The 24,560-nt window shown below is 46.0% G+C and overlaps 1 protein-coding gene across 2 annotated transcripts in view; it reads left to right on the top strand.

Moving 5' to 3' along the window:
- The window catches only part of INTS6 (integrator complex subunit 6), a 1,045,054-nt gene that overhangs the window by 573,950 nt on the left and 446,544 nt on the right, over positions 1-24,560 (top strand). For both annotated transcript variants that reach the window (XM_069640441.1, XM_069640442.1), the window contains exon 10: positions 657-751. In XM_069640441.1, coding sequence (XP_069496542.1) covers positions 657-751 — 95 coding nt within the window. The remainder of the gene's footprint in view (positions 1-656; positions 752-24,560) is intronic.

Here is a 24,560-nt window from a genome sequence, read left to right as displayed (position 1 = left end):
ACTTAAATTCAAATAACTAATCCTTTCCTTTATGGGTTCATTTTTGCTTTCTATACATTTGGCCATTCTGCTGTTCATCTCCTTTAATGTTTGATTTTAAGATTTTCATGTACTGGGTACAGCGGATGGAAAGCACTTATAACATTGGGACTCACATACATAAACCGGCGTGGAACAAGGTAGCTGCTTTCATTCTGTTGGTGATATGACCCTCCCGGTTGCTGGGTCTTCCTCTGAAGAATGTTTACAAGCGAATCTATTTTGGTTCTATTGACACATCTACTTACTGCTCTTCAGAGCCCCTTCCAACAATTCGATCTGCAATGCAACACATTCTGAAAGGACAAATTGTTATAACGATTGCGCATCTGGATTTTATTGACTGTTGCAAGTTAGGCTTGACAGTCGTGTGGCGCTTTTTAAAAAATTCGAACTGTCACTTTGCGATCTCATTTAGTGAAGCCGTTTACAATTCTGTGCCAGTTAGCCAAACTTAAGGATTCCTAGAATTCATTCATTTTAATCTCATTACTTGTTATCTTGTATTAACCTTTTTTTTTCTTTTAAACCTACATCAGGTTCATGGTTTAGCTGTAAATATTTTAGTGTAGGGGTTCCCATTCTTAAACCTGTTTCTCTCATAACAAATCTTTTAGATGAGTTGTTCAAAGTACATAAGGGGAAACCAACTTTGAAATGGAGGCAATCATTTGAAAATTATTTGAAGATCATGCCACCTTATTATCTTAAGGTAAGTTTTGTTTTTATAAAGCCCAAATTGATTTTGTAGTACATTGTCACATGCTTTTTAGTTTTGACACCAACCAAATTTGACCAGATACTGCTGTTGAGTATACATGTGGACATCTAGGAGAATCTTTCAATGTATGGAACTTTCACATAACATGACATTTTGTTTAACCTGACCACATGTTGGGCTTGGTCTATTTATTTTGGTACTTTCCCCATCTACATTTTCTCGCCCCATGCTAATGAAGAGAAACAATATAGTTTTAGATACAGAAAATGTAAGCTTTGGCCGATGTTAAATATAGCATTCGGCACAATGCTCAAGCCTATAATAGTATTGAAAATATAACGGGTACCTGAAACACCTAGCAAAAATATTAACTAGCTAGTGTTTTGATGAGAAAATGACACAGGTCTGAAAACTTATTTCCTGTCTTGTTGGAACCCGTAGTATTGGCATAGCTGTTAAGTCTGAAACCTTCCACATTTTTGTCTTTCACGTTTTGTAAATTGTTTGGTTATCTTTTTGTTGAAAAGTAGAATTTCCTGGTCAGGATAATTGGCAGATCTATCTCCTAAGTTATAACTGTTGGGTACGCTGTCAGCATTTGCGGATAAAATGTAAAATATAGAACTGTGATGCATGCCTGTCAAGTTGCATGCATTAATTTGTGCAAAGGCATTACCAGGGTTCCATCACTGCTTTGTTTCCATTGATTCTCTTATGGTGCTGGTCACTCTCCCCTCTCGCTCCATAGCTGCCTATTCTGGAATCTCTTAAACACACACTTTCCATACTCCTTGCAACACAGCAGTCAGCATTCTAGCTCCATCGCTTTTTGCAGTAACGTTATTTATTCCGTTCCATGCCCTGTTGCAAAGTGCCAGAATGCTCAGATACCTACTTCATGTAGTGTTGGAGTAAATTGGTTCTACATGTTTTGGTGCATCCCTAAAGACAAACACATTTGGTGTGTGCGTTGGACTGGAATAAATACTAATCATAGTGCTCTTCAAGTGCCTATTTCAGTAAAGACAGACATACAAAAAAGATTTGGTGTTCTGCAGCTATCACTGTTAACGTTTCACCCAAACTAAAAGTGGATGCATGTTATATTGCAACAAATTTTCCCTGCAGCACCCTGGAAGGGTGATTAATTACTTTTTCTGATCTACTTCTGACCCTTGCTCACTTTACAACCTTACCGCCCTATGTTTCCGTTAGGGGAGTTTTCCTAAAGTTCTACTGATAGTAAATAATTATATAAAAAGTATATATTTATTATTTCTCTTACGACCTGGCTCTTCCTCCTTCACAACCTGTTGTGAACGCCTGCAGCCGCAGGCTACAAAGGTTACCTGTAACTTGAGAACCTTTGAAGGGGTAGGCCCTATGTCAGGTGTGCGTCCCCCTGTGCGCTTGGCCAAACCTTTACCCCTATGTCACCAACGCTCCACACTCGTTCCTGTTTTATCCGCCTACTGGGCGGGTTGGAATTTTGCTGCGCTGTGACTCCCTCCTTTTTGGGGCGTTAATTTTTGCTGTCCACCCCTTTTTTCTTAGCAATTGGTTTTTCACTTTTATTTTTTCAATTTGTGGTGCCTCCCTCTACGTATGCCGTATGTGACAGGATTCAAGCAGAGCATCCGTTGCCGGAAGAATTTCTCAGCGGCCGATCCCAATCACGCCTGCGTCCGGTTTTTGGGTATACATCACCCGGTGAGTTCCTGGCTCCTTCAAGCCGAAAACATAAACATAAGTCGAGGTCGACGCCTGCTGCACCCTCCATTAGGCAGAATTGCATGCAGTACCCTCTGGGACCACCAAACACAATTAGGACTACAGGCGTAAGACAAACCAACCTTTGGTATAAGTCTGTACCACACAGTTTTTGGTAGTGAGCTGAGCAGCCAGGCTTATCTCTAGAGTGAATGTGAGCAGTACAAGGGGGTTACACAGAGGTCTTACAATCACAGTGGTTCAAGTAGCCACTTATGCACAAGGTTTCTTGGTAAACACTTGTTAATTTATTACACAATCATTTAGAAAACATTTCACTAGAAGTAGGCAACTTAATATTCTGCACCAATACCCTACAATACAAAACTCTAAGCATTTTAGACAGTTTGAGCTCCCCTGCCAAATGGCAGTTCAGTTACTTCGAAGGGAGCAAAAGCAGAAGGTAAGTCGAATACATCACATATACTTATTAGACAGTGCAAATAGTTTCAGTTCACCAGAAGAGTTGAAGTCAATAGGCCTAGGCCAAAGTGAAAGGGCTAGTGTTCTGGATAGGAAAGAGCAGTTCTGGTATCAAACGGTAAAGTCTTTGCAGAAGTTCTCAGAAGTATTTTAGGCTAAAAAGAATCATTTGTTGGGTCACAAGCTGATTAGGCCTGTAAGTTGGGAAAGTTTCACAAACTTTCACCGCGAGAGTGGCGTTCTCTCAATTGGGTTGGCACAGTACCTTAGCATGAAGAAACAAATGCAGCTGAAGTCATTGGTTCCTGGCAGTTCCTGCAGATCTCACTGTTCCCGAGCCTCAGTTGTGGGGACAAGAGGTAGGACGTCGGGACTCCTGCACTGCACAGGACCATCAGAAAACGCAAACAAAGTGGAGTCCCTTCAGTTCCAGTAGCTGTAGATTCAAGCACACAAGCTAGTATCCCTCTCACTGGTTAATCTTAACCAGCCTTGAGAATGGTATCCAGGTGGTTTATGAGTTGATTGGTCCCACCAACTCAAAGGGAGAAGTCGTCTGTCGAGATGAACTTGGCAATTTGGACTTGTAGCAGGGCTTTACTGGGCAAACCAACGGTTCAGGAGTTGCAGCAGCAGTCCTCTTCCAGCTCTTCTTCGATTCTTTTGTTCCAGTGGTCGACTCTGCTTTCCAGTCCAAGAGACTCGCCTTTTAAACAGTTCTCACCCTTTCATTCCAGCCTAGATGTCACTCACCCATCATGGTGGCAGTCCTTGCCAGACAGTCAGCCAGCCAATCCCGCAACAGTGCATTTGGGTCTCCTAGAAGACTAAGCGCGGGGAGGTTCGGGCACCTTCCTCACTTCCTGCCCACCTCAGACATTCAAGCACCAGAGGCGGTCTTCAGTCCTGAAGCCCGCAAAGGCATAGAAACAAAGGGACCAAACCTGGTTTGGTGCGCAGAGACCAACACTAGAAGGACCTTTCCAAAAAGAAATGGCGAAAAAAGACGACCGGGACCTGTTTAAACAAAGGGGCTTTAAGGCACCATCTTACATACATCCCGTGATTTTTAGCTACTAGTGTTTGCATTCAGGAAAAATCATGGTAGTTCGTTGTAAAACCACTGCCACCAGCCTTTTCAATAGAAAAGGGTAGCATTTGACTGCTACATGAGTATTTAGACATAGGGGATACCATGTAACCCCTTCAGCACTCAATTGTAAGATGGTGTGTGCTGGGTGTAGGAATTTGGAAAGACTAGTAAATTCTATTTCACTTTACATTCTCTGGGAAATAGTTTATCCCAGAGAAGGTTTTAAACCTTTGGGAAGTCTTAAAAAGACATCCCTGTTTCACTGCACTGAGGGTGCTGTGTAAAACACATGAAAAGGTGATGCCTATGGAGTTATCTAAAACTCCATAATCAAAGAACGCAAGTGTAAAACGCACATCAAAATACACGAGTGGGGAAAAAAGGCTCACACTCTTTCCAGGTAAAAAAAAAAAATCAAGTCTTCAAAATACAGCAAAGTTGCTGGGGGTCTCTTAAGGTGAAGTGAAGTAGCACATTTATGAGAATTCTCCCTGAAACCCTCGACGCCTGCAGTGCCCTCGACATCGGCGTCACCCTCGCCGGTGATAGCAGCTGCGCTACCAACACCAGCTGTACCATCGACTTGGAGTGCCCCATCTAAACCTATGGCGCCATCGAAGTCAAAGGTTTTGATGACTCTTCGAGCGTCGAATCCAGTTTGTCAAACCCTTGATGCCTGAAAAAACGTATGTTCCTTTACCAAGGAAGCAATATTTTAAGTCTCTCACCTCTATATATGAGGAGAATGAACCCTCGGACAACGATGCACCCTTTGGTCTGGAAATTGGTACACCAAATGTGCCTGAAACCTCAAATTTGTGAGGAATCCAGGTTGAAAAACAATTTACAGACGGCCAGTTTAGTAGACACCTCACGTGTGAGCTAGATTTTGGAAGGTCAGAAGCTGGAGAACACGCTGATGCTTCATATAGGCAGCTAATGTCCAAGATGGCGTTGCATATATATATATATATATATATATCTATCTATCTCTTTAGGTTTCTACAGTGCTGCCACTACCACCTCTTTGTAGGTTGGAGCTAATTTTGGTGCGTATGTCGTTGTTTGCCTCTGTGACGTTATACTTGCTCGTGGGTTTATCGCCCCCTGGGCTATGACACAAATTTTGTTGACATTTTCATGGACCTTGTGGCATCTCCCCAGTTTCAATATGGGGATTTGATGGTCGCTGCTGATTTTAATTAGACGTGCAATGACCCTTTAGACAAAATGGCTGTCAAACTGATTACTGCTATGGAGGATCTCCGCCTTATCCAGTCTGTCACTGAACCTACCCATGTTCTGGGTAATTAGCTTGATCTAGTTTTTGGAAAACATGATGCCTCGACGGTTTCCTCTCCTATATGTATTACCTGGTCTGATCACCTTGTAGTTCCTTTCAAATTGAATTGTATCGAAACCTCTAATTAAGAAGCGCAACTGGCGTATGGTGGAATCTTCTACGATTGCCGCCCTTATTAATACCAGTTTCTCTGCCCTTCCCTCTATCTCAGGTTTTCACTACTACAGCGGATGCGCTTGCTCCTCTATTGGTGACTCAAGCTCATAGGCGGCCCTCCCAACCTTGGTTTAGCGATGATTTAAAAGCTCTTTGCCTTAAACGTAGGCAAGCAGAAGGGAAATGGTAAATGGCACATTTCTTATCATGCTAGTGATCGGACTGCCTTCTGTGCTACTACCGCTCTATACCACGTGTCCATTAAGCAAGCAAAACGGAAGTATTTTACTTCTCAGATCGAAAATACAATGTCATTGCCTAAAGAGATTTTTAAGGTGGTTCGCACTTTATCGGTCAGAGAACCTGTGGACGCCGTCCCTGCATCACAAGATCGGTGTGAATATTTGGTAACCTTTTTTATCTGTAAGATTGAAAAACTCGGGGATCTTATCTCAACCGATGGTAACTTCTGACATTCAGCGCCACGATGCCTAAGGGCCGCTTTGTGCTCTTTATAAATGTAAATAAATAAAGATCTGTTCCCCCGGTGTCTTCTTGCTCAGGGACTATGTCCTCAACTGTTGCGCTTTGGGACTCTCTTACTTCTTTCACGGATAGAGATGTTAGTGCTGCTGTTACTAGCATGAAGTCTGCTTCCCCTGCTGATGCTCTCCCTCTATCTCTGGACAAGTCTATTCTCCCTCAGATTCTGCCCTATTTGAGATCAGCAGTGAACTTTTCTTGTTCGACAGGGACTATTCCCCCTGTGCTTAAATGCGCGACTGTTATCCCTTAACTGAAGAAGCATACTCTTTGGTCCTTGCTAATTTTCACCCCATCTCCCTTTTTGTATGAAGTTATTGGAATCTTTGGTGAACCCCCTACTGATGAATTTTTGAGAGTCTACATCTCTGCTTGACTATTTTCAGTCTGGCTTTAGACCTGGCCAAGGCAACAAAACAATTTTGGTCTCAGTGCTTGCCAATCTTGCGCTCATTGTTGATCAGGGTGGAGTGGCGGTGCTGATTTTGTTAGTATCAAAGGCAGCTGAACGATCTATCGTCCACTCCATCCTGATCAGTCTAGCCGCTGCTGGCATGGCAGGTCCAGTCCTTGCCTGGTATCTTTCCTTTCTGTCTGACCGGTCAAATCGTCTTTCGTCTCAACCTTTTCTTTCTGCAGTTTCGGCTTTGTTGTGTGGTGTTCCGCAGGGCACTGCACTGTCGCCCACTCTTAACATTTATATTCAGCCTTTGATCGCTCTCATCCGCGCCCATGGTTTTGTTACTCGTATGCTGATGACACACAGATCTTGGTAGGCTGGATCTTCGTCATCCAGCCCATGCCTCTCAGTTGCGAGACTATTTAACGGCCATGGGCTGCTGGATGGCCGAAAACTGTCTCAAACTAAATTGGGACAAGACTGAGGTTTTGGTTGTGGGCTCTTCCTCTATCCTTTTGGTCTCTTGCCTTCTGGCCTGCTTCTTTCTCATCTTTCCTTACTGCTTCTTCAGTGGTGTGTAATTTGGAGGTTAAGTTCTCTGCTTCTCTGTTTACAGCCCCTCAGGTTGGTGCGGTCTGTCAATCTGGCCATTTTCAATTGAAAATTCTTATGAAGGTCCTTCTATTTATTCCAATCAAGTTACGAGCTCCAGTGGTTTCTGCATTAGCCCCGATTAAGATCGACTTTTGCAATTCTCTTTAGAACTCGGCCACACGCTATGCCACTTGCACCCTGTCCCAGGAACACACTTCCCCTGTTTTGAGATCACTTAATTGGCTCCCGGTGGCTAAGCAGGTCCATTTGAAGTATTTGGCTGGTGCATCGGGCCTTTTATGGTGTTGGCCTGGCGTACCTGCAGCAAAAATTCCAGCAGTATGTTCCTGCCCGTGCACCTCCCTCTGGGGGCTGTTTCCTCCTGGCTGTCCCCTGGGTTAATCGTGCCAGAACTGGGGGATATGCTTTCTTGTTTAGAGCTGCTGTTCTCTGGAATGCTCTTCCTGCCTTTTTCCATATGGTTTCTGTGCATCTACAATTTAGGAAGGTGTTAAAAACCTTACTATTCTAGTCGTCCTTCTGTCTTTCATGATCGTTTTCAGCTTTTAGCGCCAGGTTGCCTTTGGTGTCGGTTGCGCTACACCTTTGGGTGTGAAATACTTTAACATAACATAGAATTTATGTGGTGGAGTAGGCCTCCTTTACCATTTCAGCAGTATGATCGGACTGACATCCTGGATAAGTGTCCACAGATGGATCCTATACTGCCTTTCCACATTGCTCTCCATAAAAGGGTGGCAGCAAATTGGGAGACGCCAGAAACTAATCCGGCTGAATAAAAATCTGACCAAAAAATTAAAACCTTCCAGTAGTGACCCTGACTACCTGTCTGAACACCCCACTTCAGAGTGTTTGGTGGTGCAGGCAGCTTACTCTACTATCCATCCAGATAGGGACGACAAAAGAATAGATGGATGGGCAAGGAAAGCATTTTCTGCAGGGCGTATGGCGCTCAAATCAGCCAACTCCACATGTGCCCTTGCAAAGTTCTCATTCACTCTATTGGACTGCATTACCATGGCGGCAGAGCACATTCCCGAGGGGGAAGAGACAGATTCTTGGCCATAGTTGGATACGGCAAAGAAGGCATGTGTGAGTCTCTTCAGTCCAGTCTGGATTCTGCTGAAAGCATAAGCAGAGCCCTGGCTACTAGCATCATTATGAGCAGATTTGCATGGTTGAGGAACTTTAGTTTTGCACCGGATGTGCAATCCAGACTCAACATGCCCTTTGACGGGTCTCATTTTTTGGCATCAAGGCTAACTAGAGCCTTGAGGTTGCAGACCTCAAAGGCGGCAGCCACATCTTTAGGTGCTGCTATTAGGCAGCCTCAGCCTTTTTGCCTTAGTGGAAAAGCCGGGGAGGTGTAGATCTTTTCGCTACTATTCCTCAGTTGGAAGAGCGAGAGGAATGGCTGGTCAAAGAAGATTTCCTCGTGGTGGATGAGCGAGAGGTGCGAAGTCAGCTCAAGCAGGGGCATCTTTACCATCTGCCACTGCATCAACCGCCTCAAAACCTCTGATTTCTTGAGTCGCAGTTCACCAGTGGGGGATAGACTGTCTCAGTATCTAGAACAATGGTGAGACATTACTTTGGATGCTTGTGCATTGGAAACCATAGCCCATGGGTACCGACTTCCTTTCATTCGGAGACCTCGGAGCAATCCAGCGGGGAGCCACTCTTTGAGGATTCCAGATCCACTCCTTGTGCAGGAAATTTTAACCCTGCTAGAGAAAGGCGCTATAGAGCCGGTGCCTGTAGTGCAGGGGAACAAGGGATGGTATTCTCCATATTTCCTAATACCCAAGAAAGACAGAGGACTGAGACCCATCTTGGGCTTGAGATACTTGAACAAGTTCCTCAGAACGGACAAGTTCAAGATGGTCACACTTTCTCAGATCCTTCAAGCCCTCCAACTCCAGGATTGGATGGTGTCATTGGACCTTCAGGATGCTTATTTTCATGTGCCAATCCATCTCCAGCACAGAAAACCCCAGAGGTTTGCTGTTGGCTATTCTCATTATCAGTTTTGGGTTTTGCCATTTGGGCTGACCTCCACTCAAGGGTTTTCACCAAACTCCAGAGAGGGGGATTCACGTCTACCCCAACCTGGATGATTGGCTGATCAGGGCTTGTTCTCACGAATAAGTCCTGCATCATCTCAATGTGACCTGCAACTCTTCAGACTGGGCTTCTCCCTCAATTACAAGAACTCCCATATGACACCTGCTCAAACTCCAGTTCATCAGGGCTGTACTGGATACTTCCTTGGGAAAGAGATCGCCAACCGAAGTGAGGGCTCAAGACATTCTGCAGATGGTCACCAAATTTCAGAGTGCCCAGCCTCTACCGGCCTTTGACCTCTTGAGGTTGCTCGGCCTCATGGCATCCTGCATTTTTCTGGTGCCAGAGGCCCGCCTCAGAATGAGATCCCTTCAATGGCCCCTCGGAACGCAATGGTCCAAATTCTCAGGAAAGATGTCGGACCTACTTCGGTTTTCCAAACAGGGTCACACAGGATCTTCTGTGGTGGGCCTGCGAGGACAACATTCTGAAGGGAGAACCCTTTTGGCAACCATGGCCGGAGATAACAGTAGTGACGGACGCCTTACTCATGTGGTGGGGAGCCCATACCAATGATCGGACAGTCAGCGGTCGTTTGTCTCCATCAGAGTTCAAACTACATATCAGTCTTTTGGAGCTGAGGGCAATCAGTCTAGAGCTGAAGGCCTTTCTGCCCTCTGTACGCGGAAGGAATGTCCTGATAATGACGGACAACACAGTGGCCGTTTACTACCTCAACAAAAGAGGTGGTGTTGGGTCACTACCACTGTGCAGAGATGCAATGCAGCTCTGGTACTTGGCAATTCAAGAAGGAATCTCCCTTTCAGCAGTTCACCTAGCCAAAGAAGAGAACACAGCAGCAGACTCTGAGCATGCGGGAACTCTGATGTCCATCTTCACCCTTTGGGGAGCCCCTCAAGTGGACCTGTTTGTGACTAGTGTCAACTGGAAGTGTGAACTGTACTGCTCCAGGGAATTTCCCCAAGAGGAGCTCTAGGAAACGCGTTTGCAGTGGACTGGGAGTTACCGTCATTCCTCACGTGATCAGGAGGCTGAGAAAGTTCAGGAAACGCATGATACTAGTTGCCCCGGATTGGGCCAGGAGTACTTCGTACCCGGACCTTCTGGGTATGTCCATCTGCCCTCCAATAGGTCTTCCACAAAGAGAGGACCTTCTCTCGTTCAAGGTTTGAACTATTAAGGGCTATTTGGCAGTGCTATCCATCTTTAATCGCTCGTCAGAAGAATGTTCATATTTCAAGATTCCACTGGTGACACAATTTCTAAAGGGGCTCACCAATTTGTCCCCCCCTTCCTTTCTCCTTTCCAGGTTCCAATTTGGGACCGTAATCCTAAAATTTCTAATGTGTGCACCCTTTGAACCTCTACACATGTCCATTAAGGTTGTTAACTTTATGGTTGTTAAACCATTCTCTTGGTAGCTCTAACTTCAGCCCATAGAGTGATTGCATTGTAGGCACTTTCATCCGAGCCACCTTTTACGATCTTCCATAATGATAGGGTTGTTCTGTTTTCACATAGGGCAGAACATTGTTTTACCTTCTTTCTATCCCCCACCTCATCCTGGCATGGAGGAAGAGAGATTACATAAATTGGACCCTTGCAGAGCTCTGAGCTTTTACATATCTAGGCTATCAAAACTTTGCATTGATGATCAACTTTTCATTGGCTATACAGGCCACAAACTGGGTCAGGCTGTTAGAAAACAGGAATGGTACAGACTGGAAGGCAAGGATTCTCCTGAAGTATTAAGTGCCCATTCCACCAGGGGCATGGCTACCTATACAGCCCTGCAAAGGGGTGTACCGATAAAAAGTATTTGCGAGGCAGCAACGTGATCTACTATTCACACGTTCACAAAACATTATTGCCTGGAGTCTACCTTTGGTCAGGATGGGAGCTTTGGGAAAGCATGCATGCATCCCATTCATGAAAACCATTTAAATCTAAATGTAGTCCCTCCATCAAATCTAATACTGCTTTTGGGAGTCTATCAAAGATGAGGAATACATGGGAAGACACAATCTTTTTGACGAACAAGTTACTTTCCCCTGGTAACGTTCCCTTGACTGGATGTTCATCCCACGTATTCCTCATCACCCTCCCAACCTATCCCACAGTATAATGTCCCCTGCTATTACAGTTTTCGCTCCTTCAATGTTGAGTACTGTTAATCCCGTGGTTATGCGGGTATTTCTACTGCAAGAAAAAACAGAACTGAAGCCAACGTGTGCTGCGCATGCTTTATATGCCTTCGATGACATCCTCGAGGTGGAGGCCCTCGAAGGATATAAAGTCGACTGCATAGACTCACAGCGCCCTCTACCAGAAAAGAATTCCGAAGCAGCTGAAGCTGGATATCGAATATCAAAGATGAGGAATACGTGGGAGGAACATTCAGTCGAAAGAAAGTTGTTGGCGTCCCATCTGGTGGGAATGAACATCCTAGAAGACAAACTAAGCAGGTTACAGTCTGCTCCGCACGAGTGGGAGCTGAAATAGTCAGTAGCAAAGATGGTATTTCAGAAGTGCGGCCATCCCTCAGTAGTCCTCTTTGGCAACCAGCACAGCTCTCTAGGTCCTCAGTTTGCATTAAGGCAAGGTCAGGGTCTTCAGTTCCTGGGAGATGCTCTACATCTGAATTGGTCAAACCTAATATTTAAAGCGTTTCCACCTCTCCCATTAATACACAAAATATTGCTCCAATTATGAATGTCACAGAATCTGACAATAATAACCTCCTGCAATTAGCAGGGACTTCCAAACTAGATCACCTATCGTCGAGGGATCTTTTGACTCCACAGAAAGGGTAGGTCTTTCATCCTTACCCTCAATTGCTGAACTTGGCCTGGTTCCTGAAAAACCATCCTTTTCCCACTTACATTTGTCAGAAAAAAATATAACCATGTCAGCTTCTAGGAAAGCTTCTACTAAGAAGCCATATTGTAGCAAATGGTTACGGTTCTGTCACAGGGCTTTGGACCATGACCAACACCCTCTAGAGGCTTCTATGGATGTCATGTCTTTCATGTCTTATCTAGTTTCCACTTGTGTCAAAGTATACATGTGCAAACATTACTTATCAGCTATTGGTGCATACCTGAATTTAGAACATAAGTCTTTCTCTCTTTCCAACAAAGCCATTCAAAGGCACTTCGAGGGTGTTCTACGCTCCCTATTCGTGGACCTCCACATCAGTGGGATCTCAACGAGGTCTCGTCGGCCCCAATTCGAAAACCATTCGAGCCTATGGCCTTGTGAATTAGAATTTCTAACTTGGAAAACAGCATTCTTAGTAGCCATTAATTCGGCTAGAAGGATTGGAGAGCTCCAAGCTCTCTCCTCCAAGGAAACTTATTTAGTGTTCCATAAGTCTAAAGTAGTCCTCCGTATGGTCCCCTCCTTACTACCGAAGGTAATTTCCGATTTTCATTTAAATCAGGAAATACTTTTTCCCATCTAGACTACATGCTTATGCGGCCGAAGAGACCTTGCATAACCTAGATGTTTTAAGAACTATAAAATTGTATCTAGAAAGGACCCACACGGTTTAGAAAAGCAGACCAGCTCTTCATTACTTACGGCGGTCCTTCTGGAAATTAGGCCGCTAAGGCTTCCATTGCCAGATGGGTTGGCCCCTGTAACTCCAAGGTTTATGATATGAAAGGACTTGCGACTCTGCAGAGACTTTGGGCTCATTCCACTAGAGCCAAGGCTGCATTTGTAGCCTTCACCAGGCATGTTCCCATTGTAGACATCTGTAAAGCGGCTACCTGGGCTACCCCACTTGCCTTTTGCAAGCACTATGCTATGGATACATTTTCTCGAAATTATGCAAAATTCGTCCTAGAGGTGCTCCGCAATTTGTTTGCCTGATTTCCGTACATGCAGTCTCCTCCACCCTTATTCTAAGGATTTAGTCTGGTCCCAACCAGTTGGGAAGGAGGGAGAGCCAGGAAGAAAAAGAAATGAAAAATTACCTTCATGGTGATTCAGGATCTTAGTCCAGGCTCTCCCTCCTTCACAACCCCCATCCATCATCCCCTACAGTAAGCCTATGCTTAAATTCTACAGGAACTGGGTGTAGAATTTTGGTGACGTAGGGGTACGTTTTGGGCGCATAGGGACGCATGTGTGACGTAAGCCCTACCCCTTCAAAAGTCCTTAAAGTGACAGCTATCTTTTGCAGCCAGCTTTTCCGGCCCGCCTGCAGATACAGGTGTTTTTAACCAGTTGTGAAGAAGGCAGAGCCTGGACTAAGAAAACCTGAATCACCACGAAGGTAATGTTTCATATTTACACCAGTATCACTTTAAATACTTCGGACGTTCACATTAGAACACTTGATACACTTCAAAAGGCACTTTACTTTTTGTGTTTGCCTAGGGTTACATTTGTAGCAAGGTTAGAAAGAGAACAGACCATGTTATTGTATTATCGGTTATTGCGCACTCATGCGGTTTTCAACGTTTATACAGTAATACATTTATTCTGCAAACACATATAATAAAGTCACGTAAAGGGAGGAAAATGGTTGGTTAGTGTTGCATGAGCTTCATTCAAGGTTCTAGATAGTTTCTTCATCTAGTAAGTCTTAAATCCAAAAAACAGCCCTAGCTAAAGGCAGTTTGGAAAGGGCTGGAAGTCTTGACAATCATTAAATCGTGAAGAGTTCCTGTGGATTTCTTTCTGTGTCTAGTTATAGACGCAGCAAGCTAACAACTAACAAAGGTGACCTAAAAACAGACTCCAAAAGGGGACACAATCAGCGGCTTGTCAAAGAGGTAAGAGGGGGATGCCCTGGACGCTGCTACGTGCACTCCAACGTTCTGGAGCAAATTCTTGGAATGGTAAGCAGTACCTTTTTCCCACCGTCCTTTAGATTAGAAGAAAATGTTTGTGTTGGATGCTCCGCGATGTTGCAGCTCTGGACCTGACCTCTGGATTCCTTGGTCTGGTGAGTGAAGGCAGGACAATGGACGGAATCTCTCAGCAGCAGCCTCGAGGGGAGGACCTGTAGTACGACTTTCAGCATCTTTTGTAAAGTCATTTTGAATACATTTTGCCTTTATTGTGTGTGCAATAACACTGCTTTATTTTGACTATTTTAGCCTGATTGTGCATTTTACTTGATTGTTAGCCCTTCATTTTACCTGTGCCTTTTATCTTATCTTTTAAATTTTTTCGCTATGTTGGCAGGTGCTCTGCCGTAGCATACATTATTGTGAGGTGTGAAGTCCCCTGAGCGATTTGAATCAGAGTTTTTGACAGTGCACGCTCGAGGGACTACACTCCGCAGAAGCCTAGTCCTTTTCAGACTGAGATAAAGTCTGCCTCCAGTCATGACTGCGCCGGTGCGACTGCCCGGTTAGTTCCGGTTTGTTGCTGCTGCGTTTAGGGGCGCTTAAGCCGTTGCGGCTCTTGCACAGTAAACCTGCTTTTTTAGTACTTCTAGATGGCTGTTCCTAATACTCAATCAGTATGTGCAGATCTTATCTTGTCTATACAAAGTAATAGACAAAGGAAGTTGGCGGCCAATTATAATGAGGATTCTGTTATACTCAATACTTGCCCATTGGCTCCTTTGGAGTCTCCTCTGCCCTGCGCTGAGAGTAGCGTTTCTGAGGCGACTCTGAATGATCTTCAGCCTCCTGTAGCTGCCCCACTTTCTGTGTTAACTACAATCCCCACATTCTCTAACTGTGCGACTTCTGTCAGGCTGGAGCCTAACACGCTGGCTACTGTCAAGATCTCCTTGCCTTAAACTGGTGCACTGTTGTCCTCAGTGGATGCTAGTAATATTCCTTCGGTCCTGCGCGCAGGACTTTTAAATACGCGATCCCTGCGCCAACATGATGCTGAGTTCCTAGACCTTTTGGAATCCTCCAGCCTAGACTTCCTTGCGCTGACTAAATACTGGCTGGATCAAGCCACTCCCTCAGAAGCCCTCCTTGCTATTCCCCGGGGCTATTCTCTTCTTAGAGCGGACCTAGTTGTTGGCAGGGGGTGGGAAGGGAGTCGCCCTATTCTTAAAAACAAACATCTCTGCAGTTTCATATATTGGCTTATGAATCCCCTGTGGAATGCAAAGTTTTGGTGGTCAAACTTAAACTAACTGAAAACACCTCACTTAACGAGAATTGTTCTTTATAGGACCCCTACGGTTCTGCCCCTGTTTGAAGAGCAGTTTATTAACCTTCTAAATACTGTTACAAAGTCGCAATCCCCAGTACTAGAGATGGGTGACTTCAACCATCGGTTTGGTGCCCTGCCGGATGTCACCACTAGATCGCTAATAAATGCCACTAACACCATTGGCTTTTCGCAGTTGGTTGACTCAACCACTCACAATGCAGGCCACATTTTGGACTCATTGCTAGTCCATCAGCTTTCCTTGTCCAATCTCTCCATTACGCCATGTATTTGATCAGATCACTCATTGCTGACTTTTGATGTTATCCCCCTTGCTCCACCCGCCAGATTCGACACAAATCCTACAAAGGATGTTCTCCTGCCTAATTTGAAATTACTGACGCCTGAAAACTTCGCTCTGCTATTGTTGGGGAAATTGGGCTGTCTAGAGGACTATTGAGTGTGCTGACGACTTAGCTTTACACATTACTAAATCTCTTACGGATGCCACTAATCGGCACCATTAAAGACACGTCATATAAAAACGGAAGCCATTCAGAAATTCTGGTTTAATGAGGATGTCCTAGCTATCGGGCAGCAGAAACTCACAGGGGAACGCTGCTGGCGGAAAGATCCTTCTAGTATAACATTAGCCAACTACAATCTTATGGTAAAAAAATTCTGATGCTTGTTAATCTGCTTAGATTCACATGCTGTGCATATAGTCCGACATCCAGTGGTCACCGCAAAGTATTGCATCTTGTCTTTAGAGAATCGAAAGGGGACGTCGACATGGGCATGTCTGTAACACTATCCCTAACGTGACGTGTAGTGTACCCAAAATCCCTCACGCGTCGAGGTCTCTCAGATTGTTTTTTTCCACCCAGCATACTGGTCGCCTTATGAGGAGCTCGACAAGAGACATTGCTGTTCCATCAACCTTTGGTCGAATATATTATATTGTTATTCAAGATCACCCTAACCGTCCTTCCTATGAACGGCTGTTCCTGATCTCTGCCGAAGCCTCTACAGACCTTCGGACAGTGATCCAGTCGGCGTTGTCAACCACGTGGTCGTGCCTTCCAGCCGGCCTACACAGTAGGGAGAGTGGGGTTGGGGTGGACATTTCTGTAAAGTCTGAGAATGCGTTTCCCTTTCCTACCCCTTTCCTCTCTGGTCATCGTCACTTTTCTTATCCTCAGCTATGGAGAGGACTCCCTTTAAGTTATGCCCCATTTGCAGAGGCAAATTTCCTTGGAGAGATGAGCATCTACGGTGTAACCGTTGCTTGCCCTTCGATCACAACGAAAAAGGGTGTGCGGCTTGCAAGCTCCTCCATCTGAAGACATTGAAGGAGCGCCGTGTCAAAAGGTGGGCGGCCTACAGGATATCTAAGGCCGGGTCGAGTTCTCCCGCTGCCGCAACCACCGATTGCGACAAGGGCATCAGTGATGAGCAGGCCTCTAACTCTGAGGTCGTTGACCTATTGGCGGAGCACACTCGCTCTGTGTCGTGTCTGCCCGGCCCCGCCAGGCACGGCTCATGCATTGCTATGGGGACTGTACACCCCGGCGACAAAGACGAACACTCTCAACTCACCAAACGCACAACCTCCGGGCAGTCTTAGACAAAGTCGAAGCTGACCACAGCGCCAACGGGCACCCCGGAAGTTTCGGCCGTGCCCGGCGACCGTCAGGATCGGCAGCCCTCCACGCAACCGCAGATGCGCCTAGCGACCGGGCACTCTTAATTGAAGGGCGTTACCCTCAATATTCCAAGAACCGTCGAGACTCATCATAAGAAGGCGTCCGCCGACGACAAGGCCCCGGTTCTGCCGAAGACTACACAACTGCAGGCCCATGCTACGCGTCTCTATACTGCGGAGGACGTTACCGAAAGCATTGCGAGAATTGTTTCGCCGGGTGCTCAGAAGCATCAGTCAAAGGATTTGCTGACGCCCACGGTAAAGCCCAAGGATTCGTCGAGATCCAAAGATAGGCTAAAAGGAATACCGGAACCCTCCGCCAAGCAGACGCACAGAGACACGCCACCTCTTCCGGTTCCCCAGAAAGAGTTTTCGGAAGGCGAAGAAAGTATTTCTTTGACGTTGAAACAAAAATCTGGACATTTGGCGTCGGAGGATCGTACACAAGAGCCCTTTCCACCTCTAGAACCCTCTGGGTCTTCTGTTTGGACTATGGAACAATTTGAGGGTTGTATGGAGAGGCTTGACAGGTTTGTAACCCTCTCAGAGCAATCCACCACCAAAAGACCCTGGGAAGAGAGCCTTTTGCCCCCTCCGGCTAAATTTCAAAGACTCTTTGATCCCTCTCAGGAGGAGGATGTGTACACTTACAACCTCACTGAGGTGGAGGTTCCTGCAGACCCATACTCAGGATAATCCTTTCATTGACTCTGAGGATATGCATGACCCCATACAGGAGTGGGAAGAAAACCCTGATATGGGTGGACCGGGTGGACCCCCTGCCATGGCAGTTCCCTAATAGTTCACCAGCTCCTGATGCCCTGTGTTTAGATTCCCCTCAGACCACCCCCACTAGACAGCCCTCTGAAGTGGACGATCTAATGACGTTCAACGCCATGTTGCGCAAAGCAGCAGAACATTACAAAATGGCCACCGATGAAGCTTTTCATGAGGCTGACTTCATAGAGGACGTTCAAAGAGAAACTGCCGGCCAGCCAGGCTATTCCACTACTAAACTCAATTCAAAAGTGTCTGGCTCCCTCGTTATTAAGACCTGCCCTCACAAGAGCAGTTAATCCAAGGATAGAAAAGTTATTTCGGCCTTCCCCCTCTGATCCCCTTTACATCAGAGGTCACTCCACTCCAGACTCACTGGTGGTGACTACTACCAGGAAAAAGGCTGGGGTTCACCCGTCAACCGCAGAGGCACCCCCTGACAAGAACGTAAAAAACTCTACGTCCTAGGAAAGAGGGTTATGGCTGCAGCAGCTTTATCTACGCGCATTGCTAACAATACAACTTTTATTAGCCAGCTACGCAGACGCTCAATGGGCCATGTTACAGGAAAGCCGGCAGGAGGTTCCTGAACCACTACGGACTCATCTACTGTGCACGGTAACCGAGGGCAGACAAGTAAACCAAAGTATCCTCAAAAACATTTTATATGCCGCTGAGACAGCAGGTCGATCTTTGGCTCAGGGCACTCTCCTAAAAAGACACGCGTGGCTAAGAAACTCTGGGTTCAAACCAGAAACTCAAGCGTCACTCATAAGTAAGCCATTGGAAGAGTCTGACCTATTTGGACAAGCAGTCGATGAAGCTCTCGAGACTGCAAAGAAGGAGCACGACACCCTTAAGACACTAGATCAAATTACACAAAGGCCCTCCACAAGGCGAGAAACTGGGTCCAGATGCCTTTTTGGTGGCCACTGTTTCCCTCAAAACCAGTACACTCAGGAAATAATTGCTCCTCTCCACAAGGAACCAGCAGCTACACCGCCCAGTATCCCCAAAGAGGTCAGCGTCGTCAGAAAGTAAGGGGCCGGAACTCTACCCCAGCAGCTCCCCAGCCTCATGTTCAAAAAGACCCGCAGATCCGTGTCCCCTCCTATGCCTCCCCAGTCGGGGGCCGGATAACATTGTTTCTTCAGGCATGGGAGGGGGATAACTACAGACAAGTGGGTACTGAAGACCGTGGGCCACGGGTACTGTACAGAGTTCTGCCGGTACCCAAAGTTCAGACCTCCATGTGCAAGACTGATGCCAGACCATCTGCACATCCTTCTTCAGGAAGTCTCAAAACTACAGGAAAAATGAGCCATAGAGGTTGTGCCTCTTTCACAGGTAAACAAAGGTATTTATTCAGTGTACTTCCTTGTACCCAAAAAGGATCTCGCCGTTCGCCCTTTACTAGATCCGCACCCAGTGAACAAATTTGTAAAGCCACAGAAGTTCTGCATGGTCACTCTACAGGAAGTAATTCCCCTGCTCTCGCAGGGGGATTACATGGCAACATTGGACATGAAAGATGCATACTTTCGTATTTCAATGTTGCCAGCGCACAGAAAATACCTCAGATTTATGATACAAGACAAGCAACATCAGTTCAAAGTACTACCCTTCAGCATATCCTCCGCACCAAGGGTATTTACAAAGGTACTAGCAGTGGCAGCAGCACACCTGCCCAGGCAATCTATCATGGTTTATCCTTTCCTCGACGACTGGCTCATAACAGGGGACTCGTACGAAACATGTCTGTCAAATACCCAAGACACTATAAACCACCTATTCAGCCTGGGATTCTCCATCAATGAGAAGAAATCCAGCTTAGACCCCAGTCAGAGCAAACAATTCCCAGGGGCTCTAATTCGAACAAAGGACGGCCTTGTCTTCCCCTCCAACGAGAGGGTCCAAAACATGCTGTTTCAAATCTCAGTATGTAGCCAGTCGAGAGGTGATGGTGCGCAAAGCTATGAGACTGTTAGGAATGATGGCGCCATGCATTTATTTGGTTCCTCATTCACGCATGTGTCCAATGCAAGAGTGGCTCAACAGCCAATGGTGTTAGGCCAGAGGACAGTGGGACCGTTTAGTGATTGTCTTGCCGGCCCTCATTCTCTCGCTGCCGTGGTGGTCGAGCGAAAACCTTCTAAAAGAGAAATCCTTCACCATCCCCGCAGTGGAAGCCACTCTGACTACAGACGCATCTCACAGGGCGGGGAGCTCACCTGCTTCAACAGAGGTCGCACAGCATTTGGTCATCGGACGTAGCATCCAACCACATAAACCTTTTGGAGCTGTTAGCAGTTTTCAAATCGCTAAAGACCTTTCAGACACAATTGCAGAGAAAGACGGACCTGATCCTCACAGACAGCACCACGGCCATGTATTATCTGAACAAACAGGGAGGCACTCACTTTCCAGGGCTATCCAAACTGTCCCAGAACATTTGGAAATGGGCTCTCAAACACATGTTCCTCCTGTCACAACATGTTCCAGGGTAACTCAATCTTCTGGCAGACGTACTCAGCAGAGATTTCCCACTACCCATGGAGTCCGGATGACGATTAAACAAAGACATTGTCTCCAACGTTTTCGCAGAATGGGGCTTCCCAGAGATCGACTTGTTAGCAACTCTGGAGAATGCTCAATGCCAAGATTATGCCTCCAGGTACCCCCAGAACCGTTCCAAGGGGAACAGACTCTGGATCACATGGTCAGGGAAATTTGTTTCCCCCGACTCCCCTACTCAACAAGTTAGTGCACAAAAGGCACCAGGAACCAGTCACAATATTGGTGGCTCCCATGTGGGCCCGCCAAACTTGGTTCGCTCATCTGATGGAGATGTCCCTATCCCCTCCAATGAAACTGCCTTGCCCGTATAACATGTCGCAAGACAAGGGGGAGACACTTCAGCCATGCTCGCAAACATTGAACTTGGCGGACTGCGTCCTGATGTCATAGAGTTCGGGTACTTGCAACTCCTCAGAGATGTATGGACATTCTCAGGGAAGAAAGAAATCCTAACACACGATATTGCTATTCCAGTAAGTGGAAACGTTTTGTCATCTTGTGCAACTCTAAGAGCATCAACCCCATTGACTGCTCTCCTACACATCGTTTTGTACTCGACTCGTTTACTTGACTCAGGCCTAGTCTTTAACTCAATAAAAGTTCACTTAGCTGCTCTTTCAGCCTACACTACATCACAACAAAAGGTGTTGTGATGGAAGATACCAGTTATTAAGGCTTTCATGGTTGGAGTAAAAATAATTCACCCTCCCATTTCTAATCCTGCTCCCGGATGGGACCTAGTGGTGTTGACTAGACTTATGGGGTCTCCGTTCGAGCCCATGCATGAAGCAAGTCTCAAAGATCTCACCTACAAAACGTCCTTTTTAATAGCCATTACTTCCATTAGGAGAGTGAGTGAACTACAAGCGCTCTCAGTTCAAGACCCCTTTGTAACAGTTCACAGAGATGAGGTGGTTCTGCGCACTCACCCTAGGTCGCGCCTAAATTCATTTCAAAGTTCCATGTGAACCAATCCATAGAACTACCAACGTTCTTTCAGAACCCCTCAAACATGGGAGAAAGAAGCCTGCACACACTGGATGTATGCAGAGCAGTCCCGTTTTACATGGAAAGAACTTGACCACTAAAAGACTAATCAGTTTTTCGTTTCAGTGGCAGCAGGTAGAGAGGGAGACCCTGTCTCCAAATCTACTATCTCTAAATGGATTGTCAAATGCATCACACTCTGTTACACTCTTGCTAAGAGAGAGCTGCCCTTTAAGCCTAGAGCACATTCTACTCAATGCACTGGGACTAGCATAGCATTCATTGCATGTGTTCCCCTAGAGTCCATTTGCAAAGCGGCAACCTGGAGTTCTGTACACACCTTTACAAAACATTATTGGCTAGACACTCATTCTAGGTCTGATTCTCAGGTGTGACAAGCAGTACTAAGACATCTTGTCACTAATGTTTCTTCTCAAGTCCCACCTCCAACTCCGGGTACTGCTTGCTAGTCTATGAACAGCATGTGATTCTAAGCAGATTAACAAGCATCAGAAGACGTGCATTACTTATTATAAAAGCATTTCTGATTGTATCTGCTTAGATTCACATGCGCCCATCCTTCCTCCTCGCTCGGATGGAAGAAACGTAGACTTCTTACAATTTTTTCTTTTTTCTGTACTTGCTCACGATAGTCCTAGGCTTCCTCATGGCAGAAAAATACAATCGGAGGGACCTCGATGCGTGAGGGATTTATGGGTACACTACACATCACATTGGGGATAGTGTTACGGACACGCCCATGTCGACGTCCCCTTTCGGTTCTTGAGAGACAAGATGGAATACTCTGTGGTGACCACTGGATGTCGGTGTCAAAAGCCTTTCTTTCTCACCTTTTTCTCCTTGCTTGTGTTCTTCCGGGATGAGGCTACTTTTTTTTTTTTTTACCGACCGTGACTTGTACAGGCTGGAACGCGAGTCCTCGGCTTCCAGCGTGGAAGCCGGCTGCCAAGCCGGTAGCGTTCGAATTCCAGGAACAAATGTCAATGAATCCAGGAAGGAAGGTAAGGATTGGAAGGGAGAGTGTTCCAGGAACAAAGAAGGAAGATAGAAATACATGGCAACGCAGAGAGCGAACTCGAACAACGTCTAGTAACTCGTAGGGGTAGAGTTGAGACACGCAGAGCCGCGGGGGTGTGGCGGTTTTCTAGGAAGTTGGCGACTGCACGCAAAGGCTAGACCGCAACGGTTCTTTCTTTGTCGCCCATCTTGGATGAATTGCAGTTTTCATGCCACAGTGCATCATGGACCATGAAGTCCAGAAGGGTTGAATCCGGCTAGTCATGAGTCGGACTATATGCACAACATGTGAATCTAAGCAGATACAATCATCAGAAATGCTTTTATGATAAGTAATGCTCGTCATAAGGAGGCCATTATCAAGGCCAACTCCAACATATATAACAGGATACATAATGCAAAGTCATGTTTGAAAGAACTGTTCTCCATTTTGCATGAGTTCAAGAATAAACCTCTGCCTTCCTCGGCTCCAGTGAAAGACGAGGAGTGGTCACTCAGTTCATAATGTTTTCTCTAATAAGGTCATCTCACATCAAAATAACATCCAGCGGTTAAGGGATACCTGTCCTTCCCCTGATATGCTAGAGGCTGACTTTAAAGTTGCTCCCGCAACCAAATTAGTACCTCCCGTTTTTGACTTCTCTCCATGCTCCGAGTCTTGTCACACAAACCATCTGAGATGAAACCAACCTTCTGTCCGAGTGATGCTTGTCCGTCTAGCCTCTTCATCAAATGTAGGGACATTCTTTGCACTTGGGTCACCAAGTTCATCAATTACTCATTTGCAGAAGGCAGCGTTCCACTCTTTCTGAAGGAGGCGTGGGTTATGCCCCTCCTAAAAGAGAGTCCCTGGATCCATTTGTCTTGGAACATTATCGCCCTATTACCGCCGTGCCATGTCTGTTAAACGTACTGGATCAGATTGCGCACCTGCAATTTCAGAACTTTGCGGCGGGTAATAACATCTCACTGCCCCACCGGTCCGGTTTTAGGAAAGGTTATGGCACTGAAACGGCTATGCTCGACCTGCAGACTAATGTACTACAGAATATGGACCAAGGGCAACTATCAGTTCTCATGTTGCTGGATTTGTCTTTGGTGTTTGATCTTATTGATCACGCTTTACTTGAGGACAGACTACAGTCAATAGCCGGGTGCTCTACATAAACCGCCAGTTGGATCTCTTCTTTTTTTGGGCCCCAGGAATTCAAGGGTGAACGTAGGGGGAAGTCTTTTCGGAACCTACTCGTGATACCTCCAGTGTTCCTCAGGGGTCTTGCATCTCGCCGACATTGTTTAACGCATACTTGATCCCTTTCTGCTACTGTTGATAAGCCTGGGTGTCCAGGTGGCAAACTATGTGGATGATACCCAGGTGATTGTAAAACTATCTGGCTCATATTATGTTGAGGATGCAGCTAATCTGATCTTTAAGTCCATCCACTTGTGGATGGCAGGCAATTCCTTGTCTTTGAATGCCAGTAAATCGGAGCTTTTAATTGTAGCCTCGGGCATCAAGTTGAAGTCACACTCTGTAGAGTTTAAGTATTTTCTACTCTGGGCACGTTTATCCCAGTGACCAAGAAGGTTAAAACCCTAGGGGTAGTCCTGTACGCTGAATTGTCCATAATTCATCATGTGACCCTCTTTAGATCCTCCTGTGGGATGATCACCAAGCTTTTAAGCAATATCCGTCCATTTCTTTCCTATGAGAATTTAGCCACCCTGGCCTCAGTCCTTATTAATTCGCGACTGGACTATTGTAACAGTCTGCTCAGTGGCTGCTCGCATTCTATCATAGCTGCCCTTCAGGTTTCGTAGAACTTTGCAGTTCAGGTAGTCTCGGGTCTTGCCAGGTGAACCCACGTTACCGCGGCCAGGCGGGGATTAAGCTGGCTACCAGTTAAACTTAGAATTGGATATAAAATTCTAACTTAAACACACAAATGTGTGATGAACACAGCACCCCAGTATCTTACAGTGCGCCTCCAACCGCACCGTCCGTCCCCGCTCTCTTAGTTCCCAACACCTACTTAAACTTCTGGAATCTGCTGCTTGACCTTGGAGCTGCTGAGACACCAGCTAAGCTTAAAGAGCTTAAAACACGACTCTTCAATTTGCCGCCTGACTAGGCCTGTTTCTACACCGAGTTCTCCCATCTGGATTGAGTTTAGCCCCCGGTTCTTCTTTCGCATC

This window comes from Ambystoma mexicanum, chromosome 7q (assembly GCF_040938575.1).
Source record: "Ambystoma mexicanum isolate Mex_15411 chromosome 7q, UKY_AmexF1_1, whole genome shotgun sequence".
Classification (NCBI taxonomy): domain Eukaryota; kingdom Metazoa; phylum Chordata; class Amphibia; order Caudata; family Ambystomatidae; genus Ambystoma; species Ambystoma mexicanum.
The sequence above is the reverse complement of the archived record's forward strand: the minus strand, read 5'-3'. Positions and strand labels throughout refer to the sequence as shown.